This window comes from Heptranchias perlo, chromosome 6 (assembly GCF_035084215.1).
Source record: "Heptranchias perlo isolate sHepPer1 chromosome 6, sHepPer1.hap1, whole genome shotgun sequence".
Taxonomy (NCBI): Eukaryota; Metazoa; Chordata; class Chondrichthyes; order Hexanchiformes; family Hexanchidae; genus Heptranchias; species Heptranchias perlo.
Window position 1 is genome coordinate 85,395,404 of NC_090330.1, and position 9,205 is coordinate 85,404,608.

The 9,205-nt window shown below is 40.3% G+C and overlaps 1 protein-coding gene across 4 annotated transcripts in view; it reads left to right on the plus strand.

Moving 5' to 3' along the window:
• LOC137323082 (dTDP-D-glucose 4,6-dehydratase-like) overlaps positions 1-7,392 on the plus strand; it is a 67,377-nt gene extending 59,985 nt beyond the window's left edge. For 2 of the 4 annotated variants that reach the window (XM_067986486.1, XM_067986487.1), the window contains 3 exons: positions 3,136-3,194; positions 5,071-5,168; positions 6,172-7,392. In XM_067986486.1, the coding sequence (XP_067842587.1) occupies positions 3,136-3,194; positions 5,071-5,168; positions 6,172-6,263 (249 nt within the window). In that variant the 3' untranslated portion in view covers positions 6,264-7,392. The remainder of the gene's footprint in view (positions 1-3,135; positions 3,195-5,070; positions 5,169-6,171) is intronic. The other 2 variants (XM_067986488.1, XM_067986489.1) reach the window with 2 other exon arrangements.
• Positions 7,393-9,205: the final 1,813 nt, after the last annotated feature.

Below are 9,205 nucleotides of genomic sequence, written 5' to 3' on the forward strand. Positions count from 1 at the left end.
GGCATCAAGGGGTATGGGGAGAGAGCAGGAATATGGTATTGAGATAAGAGGATCAGCCATGATCATATTGAAGGCGGAGCAGGCTCGAAGGGCTGAATGGCCGACTCCTGCTCCTCTTTTCTATGTTTCCTGCTACCTTCAGGGATCTGTGGACTTCCTGTACACCTCTCAGTATCCTCCCATTTATTATGTATTCCCTTGCCTTGTTTGTTCTCCCCAAATGCATTACCTCACACTTGATTTGATTCCATTTGCCACTTTTCTGCCCACCTGACCAGTCCATTGATATCTTTCTACAGCCACAGGGCAAATTTTTGCATCATCTGCAAACTTCTTAATCATGCCCCCTACATTTAAGTCCAAATCATTAATATATACCACAAAAAGCACGATGGGTTTTGATTTGGGTTATTTGTGGGAATTGAAAGCTGAAATTCATTACTTCAGCAGTTTTCTAGAATTTATCACTGAAGCCCACATGCAATAAATATAGTCACTACAGGGCTGATTCAGTAAAACTACATTCCTAGCAAGGAGCCTCATCCAATGGAAGCAAAAATTGGGAAATCGGACATAGATGTCAGCTCTCCAGATTTTCTAGTGAATGATTTATTCACTGGAAAATTGGGACTGCCACAAATTAGGCATGCTGACTTCCGCGCCTAATTCTCCAATTTGCATTCCCATTGAGCAAGGCTTCCCCCAGGGGGCAGAGCCTCACTTAATTTATCCCTATAAATGATCACATTTATCCTCCTTTAAATCATTCTTGCTGCATTACCGTAAGTTTTTTTCCCATAAGCTTTGAATCTAAAATAATTTTGAACTAAATATTGTCAGCTTAAACTACAAGCTTTCTGAAATAAAAACAAAAACTCCTGGGAACACTCAGCAGGTCAAGCAGCATCTGTGGAGAGAAAGCTATTTCACCTTGTCCAGAATAGTAGAACCAGAGGGTGCGGCCTACCACTTGAAAAGGAGTAAATTCAAAACTAATCTGCGGAAACAATATTTCAGTGATCAAATGGTCAATCTATGGAACAGGCTCACTAGGGAGACGGTGGAAGCAGTGAGTATTGATTCATTCAAATGCAAATTTGATAGATTTCTTTCAGAAAATAACATTTTGGGCTACAGTATATGAGTAATCTGAGACATGCCATGTAGCAAGTGTAGGATGCTTGGGAGGGACAGGTGACTTTGGACCTACGGTTCCCAAAGTTTTCCATTCCTGGGGTTTTCCTCGTGTCATATCTGGATCTGTTGTAGACTACTTTGCAGAGATTGATTGCTATGATTAATCAACAACTCCATTATCATTGTATCATGTGACTACCAGGATGGTAGTTGGCGACTAGATGGACCTTGTTTCTTGTTTCGTCCAGCAATTCTTGTGTTCCTAACCGATGAGTTAATGTTTTGGGTGTGGATCCTTCGTCAAAACTCTCGACAGATGCTACCTAATCTGCCGAATGTTTCTAGCAATTTCTGTTCTTCGAATCATAGAATGGTTACAGCACAGAAGGAGGCCATTCAGCCCAGCGAGCCCGTGCTGGCTCTCTGCAAGAGCAATCCAGTTAGCCCCACTTCCCCGTCCTTTCCCCATAGCCCTGCAGATTTTTTCCCTTCAATTCCCTTTTGAAAGCCACAATTGAATCTGCCTCCACCACCCTTTCAGGCAGTGCATTCCAGACCATAATCACTCACCTTGTTTAAAAAAAAAAGTTTTTCCTCATGTCGCCTTTTTATTTTGCCAATCACTTTATCTGTGTCCTCTGGTTCTCGACCCTTCCACCAATGAGAAGAGTTTCCCTCTATCTACTCTGTCCAGACCCTCATGATTTTGTACACCTGTATCAAATCTCCCCTCAACCATCTCTGCCGTAAGGAGAACAACCCCAGCTTCTGCAGTCTATCCACATAACAGAAGTCCCTCATCCCTGGAACCATTCTAGTAAATCTTTTCTGTATCCTCTGTGAGGCCTTCACATCCTTCCTGAAGTGCAGTGCCTAGAATTGGACACAATACTCCAGTTGTGGCCGAACCAGTGTTTTGTAAAGTTTCATCATAACCTCCTTGCTTTTGTACTCTACGCCTCTATTTTAAAGCCCAAGGTTTTTTAACCGCTTTCTCAACCTGCCCTGCCACCTTCAATGACTTGTGTATGTATACCCTCTGGCCTCGCTGCTCCTGCACCCCCTTTAGGATTGTACACTTCAGTTTATATTGCCTCTCCTACCAAATGTATCACTTTGCACTTCTCTGCGTTAAATTTCATCTGCCACATGTCCGCCCATTCCACCAGCCTGTCTATGTCCTCTTGGAGTCTATTACTATCCTCCTCACTGTTCATTACACTTTCAAGTTTTGTGTCATCTGCAAATTTTGAAATTGTGCCCTGTACACCCAAGTCCAAGGCATATATTTTTTTATATATATAATATAGCAGTGGTCTTAGTACCGACCCCTGGGGAACACCACTGTATACCTCCCTCCAGTCCAAAAACCAGATTTGCCACAAATGTCATTTTTCTTTGAACTTGGTTTGAACGTGGTATCATAGGAGGAGGTCATTCGGCCCATCCTGCCTGTGCCGGCTCTTTGAAAGAGCTATCTAATTCGTCCCATTCCCCTGTTCTTTCCCCATAGCCCTGTAAATGTTTTCCCCTCAATTTATCCAATTCATGTAGTTTACAACAGTAAACAGCTGCTAGAAATTGTCGTAGGAAGGAGATCCAAGTTTTTTTTTTAATGTTTTTCCAGGATATCAACAAATTCTTGCCTCAGTTAAGTTCTGAATTGCTTAAACCACTCGATGACAATTCTCCTTCTCTGGTTCTTTTCTTGCAGGTTCATCGCCTTCTCTTTCTCTAAAATAGCAGGCAGTTCTTTCCAGTCTTTAACAAAAATAAAAGGTGCCCCCATTAACTTCAGGAGTCGTAACAGGGCGTTCTGGAGGTAGCCACTGTTCTCTAACTGAGACAAGACACATTGTACTGAGTCTCTCCCATTTCAATACATCCAGCAAGATTTCCCTGGTGGAGCCTTTGTAGACAGTTCCGAGGAAGTTACACAAGTATGACCATGAAGAATAATTTGTTTTTTTTTTAAACATGAGTTGTTTAAATTTACAGATTAAAGAGACTGCTTCAGAGTCTGAGCTAGAACTTTGGATTGAACATGTCAGTGACAGGTCAGTGTTAATGTTTGAAAAACATCATCTGTTTCAATATCTGAACACTTGATCTTTTCAGCTTCTCATAGAATATCAACAAATATATGTGGAAAATATTGATTGCTGAAAATTCTAGTTGCATTGCAGACAGAATGACTTAAAAATTACAACACCGAAACTGGCTGTTCAGCCCAACCAGTTCATGATGGTGTTTGTCCTCCATGCTAGCTGTAGTGGAGTGTAAAGTGCTTGGGAGGAACAGGTTACTTTGGACCTATGATTCCCAAAGCTCCTGAGGCCCCATCAACCTGCTCAGGTGGATGTACTAGACCCCATGGCACTATTTAAAGAAGGACAGAGGGATTCTCCCAGTGTCCTTGCCAAAATTTATTCCTCAACCAACACCACTAAAACAGATTATTTGGTAATTTATCTCATTACTATTTGTGGCTCCTTGTGTGCAAATTAGCTGCTATGTTTGCCTAAATTACAATAGTGACTACACTTCAAAAGTGCTTCATTGGCTGTGAAATGCTTTGGGATGTCCCGAGGATGTGAAACTTTTATAAATACAAGTTTATTTTTCTCTTTTTCTCACCTTTTTGTTCTTTTATCTCTCTTTCTGTCTACTCCCTGTATCCTATTTTCCCCCTTCTCTTTTCTCCATCTCTCCTTCCATGATTCCCTTTATTCTCTCATCCATGATTCTTTCCAACTTCCCAAGGTCCTTGAATGTAGTTTACCTCCCAGCTCTAGCCTGTCCCTCCATAATTCCCTGTTTGACTCCCTCCAGTCCAGCTTTACTAAAATGGCCACCTCGGCAACGTTGTCTGTCTCTGCCCTTACCTGAATCCCTCATCTGCTGAAACATGCCTTTGTCCAGATTTGATTGCTCTAAAGTTTTTCTTGCTGGCTTCCCATCCTTCACCTTCCATAAAATCTAACTTGTCCAAAACTTTGCTGACCTTATCCTATTCTGCACCAAGTCCTGCTCGCCCATCAGCCCTTTCCTCGCTGACCTGCAATTGGCTCCTGGACCCCACACCCTAAATTTAAAATTCTCATCATTGTCTTTAAATGCCTCCATGGCCTCGCTCCACCTGATCTCTGCAACCTTCTCCAGCCCTGCATTCCTCACTGAACACACCGCTTCTGTCTCAGGCCGTTTGCGCATCCCGATCCCATTACCTCACCATTGGTGGCACAGCCTTCAGCTGCATGTAACCTACTCTCTGGAATTCACTCCCTAAACTGCTCTGCCTCTCCAATTCTCTCTTAAAAAAAAAAATCTCCTCAAAATTTCTCTCTTCAACCAAGTGCCACTCCTCTTAATCTCTCTTTCTTGGCTCAGCATCCATTTTCTGTTACCTGTGAAGCATCTGGAGGCTTTTTTAACATTGTAGACGTTCTATAAATGCAAACTGTAGCTGTAGTAGTTCCTGATATTGGTCCAGTATCATAAATGCTATTGCACTGATTGGGATTGCAAGTATCCTCTACACAGACATCAAGAATTAGCCATGTAGGATGTTTCTGTTTCTCAGATGAACAACCATTGTGCTGGAAAATATCTGAATGCGTGAATGCAATTATACATGCCTAAACTGGCTCATTAAATTCTTACTATAATCCATGCACAATAAATTGTGGAAATTTGTAAAATGTGCCATGATGATGCTTTGAATGTTTCTTTTATTGATCAGGTTTGTAGTACTAAACAATCTCGGGTAATCCATTCTTTTACCTTCATTTAGCAGAATAGCAGCTGAAGCATTAAAGTTATCTGCTTTAGTAGGATAATCTGATTCAATTCAGGAATGTGCCTAAATATAGCATGTTTGTTATACTATTGTTATACACCTCTGCCATTTTTAAAAAAAATTTTGTCACCTAGGCCTTCCAATGACTTGGGGTATCCAATGAATTCAAAAAAACTGCACAGACTTGGATGGAAGCCCAAAGTAGCATGGGAGGAAGGAATTAGAAAAACAAGTATGGTTATTCTTTGCAATACCTTTCAGTACTACACCTTTAAAGATCCCCCATTATTTTGGCTTCAGGCATGTACTGATGCATTTGTCTAGCTTGCTCCTATTATTACATGGTGGATGTTTTCACTGATGCGTACAGAGAAATCAGACTCCTTTTACAAAAAGAAGAAAGAATTCTTGACCACAAAGTTCCTATAAACTTTTAGACTATGGTCCACTTTCACATTGATGTGAAGTATTTTCAGGTGCAAATCGGCATAAAAATAAAGGTTTAATTTAAGAGTCCAGAATGCACTAAAACCAAACAGTGTGAAATCCCCTCAAGAGGCCATCTCTCACCATTTGGGCTTTACACCAGGCAGTATATTACCACTAGCATGGTATGAAACCAGCTTTACAAAATGTTTAACAAATCCATTGGACCACCTGGTTACTTTCTACAAAGTTATTGCAGAGCCTTGTTAATGTTTAGAGAATGTGGGCAGGACATTCTACTTGCTCATAAAATAGCTACCAGCAGAATGTAAGCACAGAGTTCCCTCATGGCAAGCAGTGTGATCCACAACCAACTGTGGTATTACTGGCTGCACTTAACAGCTACTGGTTCCCGGTTAGTAGTGCAGTATAAGAATAATTACTTAGGAGAACAATTGCAAAATAACAACCACAACATATATAAAAAAAAGTAGAAAATGACAATGAAGCATGCTAGACTGGAAAAAGGCAAAGTTCAGTGAGGTGAGAAGGAATCTGGCCCAAATTAACTGAATGGAAAAGTTATCAGACAGGACAATAAATCATCAGATGGGAATCTTCAAATATAAGATGGATAGGCTACAAAATAAATAGAATATACAAGGGGAAAAGGAGGCGCATCAAACAATAGAGTTCTGTGGAGAAATAGATTAAAACCAAACTGAAACTTAAAAGAAAATAATGAGGAATGTAGAAAATATGTAGATTTTTACTGTGTTCAATAACTACTGTTCCTCTTTTGCCATTAGTTGAGTGGTATGAAGCAAACTTCCACAACTGGCCAGATGCAGAAAAAGCACTAGATCCCTTTCCATCATCAGCGCTTTATAAAAGATGCTAACGATTGTAACGCTTTAGTAAGATCACAGCAACTCTACCTCATCCGAAGCTTCAAGTGGATCTTTTGGTTTGTCACAGAACGGCAAAGAAATGACTAATGCTGAATAATCCTACTTTGTAAATCATTACATCTTTATTATACTTGAAAAGAATTTATTATTGTTTCATGCGTAACAATGGCGAAACGTAGCTAAATTATGTCCATTTTAAGTCTTAGAAAAATATACTTTTTTTTACCAGGAGTAATTTTATGCACTACCAACTAGCATTGGTGAGCTCTTGCATGTAAAAGCTATTTTTCCAATGTGATTTGTAAGCTTTGAAACATAGCCTAATGGTTCTGGTACTAGACTAGCACTAGTTGAGGTTAAGAATTCAAATCCTATCATGGCAAGTTGGGAAGTCACATTCATTAAAAAATCTGGTGATTCGTAGGCTAGCATCAGATAAAATAACCATGGAAGCTGCAAACCCTATCTGGTCTGGCTTGCATGTGACTCTAGTCCCATACTACGTGGTTGACTCTTAATGCCATCAAGGCCAGTAGGGTTGGGCAGTAAATGCAGCATTACTACCGTCGCCCACTTGGGCAATAAATGAGAATGAAAACGAATTTAATGTAGGATTTTATATTTTACCTTCAAAAAGCTCCAGTTGTTAAGTATAATTGTTTTTAGCTGCAGTGTTTTGTATAAGAATGAATAACATTTATTTGAATATTTAATACTTTATATATGTAGAAAGCTTAGTTTATTATATATATATTAAATCATGTACTGTTTTGAGCTGTTAGACCAGTAATTATCAAAATAATTTCAAGGAAGTAGGGCATTCTCCTTTCATATCGTTTTTAAGGTGTAAAGGTAGATTTTCCAAGTCCTCAGCTATCAGAAGGTACTTGGCCTATGAGCCCAAAAAGGAAAATCATAGGCAGCAACTTGCAAATTTCTGATCATTGCTCACAGCAGGCCAGGTATGTCGCCATATTAGCTGGAAACGTATCTTGTAAAATAAATACCGTGTATCTTTTGACCATTTGGTTTTGTAGATTGCAATTTCTTTCACCACATAGCAAGACGAAACTTGGTGTTTTTTTCCATTATTAGTCAATAAAAAGTATTTGTATTTGATGTTTTTTTTTCCTCTCGTTTTAGAACATAAGAGCATAAGAAATAGGAGCAGGAGTAGGCTGTACGGCCCCTTGATCATCAACCTTAACACTACTATCCGGCCCAATCCCCATATCCCTTGATTCCCCTGGAGTGTAAAAATTTATCTATTTCAGCCTTGAATATATTCAACGATTCCGCATCCACAGCCTTCTGGGGTAGAGAATGCCAAAGATTCACAACCCTCTGAGTGAAAATATGCCTCCTCATCTCAGTCCTAAATGGCCGACCCCTTATCCTGCGACTATGCCTTCCAGTTCTAGACTCCCCAGCCGGGGGAAACAACCTCTCAGCCTCTACCCTGTCAAGCCCCCTCAGGATTTTATATGTTACAATGAGATCACCTCAATTAAAGGATATGCAACAATCATATCCTTTAATTTAATTTCCCAATCTACCTTAGCCAACTCGCCCCTCATGCCTATATAATTGGCTTTATTTAAGTTTAAGACTCTAGTTTCAGACTTCAGTATGTCACTCTCAGAATTTCACATTGAGTTTACCATATTATGATCACTCTTCCCCAGAGGATCCTTCACTGTGAGATTACTAATTAACCCTCTCTCATTACACAATATAAGATCCAAAATGGCCTATTCCCTGGTTGGTTCCATGACATATTGCTCTAGGAAACTGTCTTGAATGCATTCCATGAACTCATCCTCCAAACTACCTTTGCCAATTTGATTTGCCCAGTCTATATGAAGATAAAAGTCCCCCATGATTTACTACATTACCTTTGTTACAAGCTCCTATTATTTCATGATTAATACTCTGTGCAACAGTATAGCTACTATTAGGGGACCTATAAATTACTCCCACCAGTGTTTTCTGCCCCTTGTTATTTTTAATTTCCACCATACTGATTCTACTTCCTGATCTTCTGAACCAAGATCCTTTCTCACCACTGTCCTTATGTCATCCTTTATTATTAGGGCTACACCCCCCTCCTTTTCCATTCTGCCTGTTTTTTCTAAACGTCATGTACCCTGGAATATTTAGTTCCCAATCTTGGTTGCTTTGCAACCATGTCTCTGTAATGGCTATTAGATCAAACCCATTTATCTCTATTTGTGCAACTAATTTATTCCACACCTAGCTTGTTACTGTGTAATTGGAGTTCAACAATGAAATAGCATAGTGCATCATTCAGGTTATCAAACCTTATGCTTCCACTTCACAATCTACCCCCTCACAAGTTCCAATCCATCTATTTAATTTCTGACAGGGAAAGCATTGTATAAATATTTCCCAATCCCTAAAGTAATCAAGGTAACCTTATAATCCATCCGTCATCTGGACAACTGCCACTGCCACATTTCATAACACAGCTAAGTCTCAAAAGGATGTTCTAGTGTTCTGGGGTGGTTGGCAGGCTTTTTTTTTTGAAAATCTATCTCTTCCTCTCTCACTACTCAGTCGGCAGCACTTGTTCTGAATCAAGGCTTGAGCACATATTTTAGTCTGACTTTCCAATGCAGTGCTGAAAGAAGCTCTGGCAATAGATGTGACCAGAAAATAAACAATGATGCTCACCTACCTGCTGATGTGTGACATCACTGCTTCAATTTCTGCCTGTGATGAGTTGACTCGAAGTGAGTGAACCCTTGAGACCGCAAATTTATCCTCCCGCTCTCTCGGGCCGTGTGCTGCTGACTCGCCTCCGACCGCGAATTTATCCGACCGCGAATTTATCCTCCCGCTCTCTCGGGCCGTGTGCTGCTGAGTCGCCTCCGACTGCGAATTTAACCTCCCGCTCTCTCTGGCTGAGTGC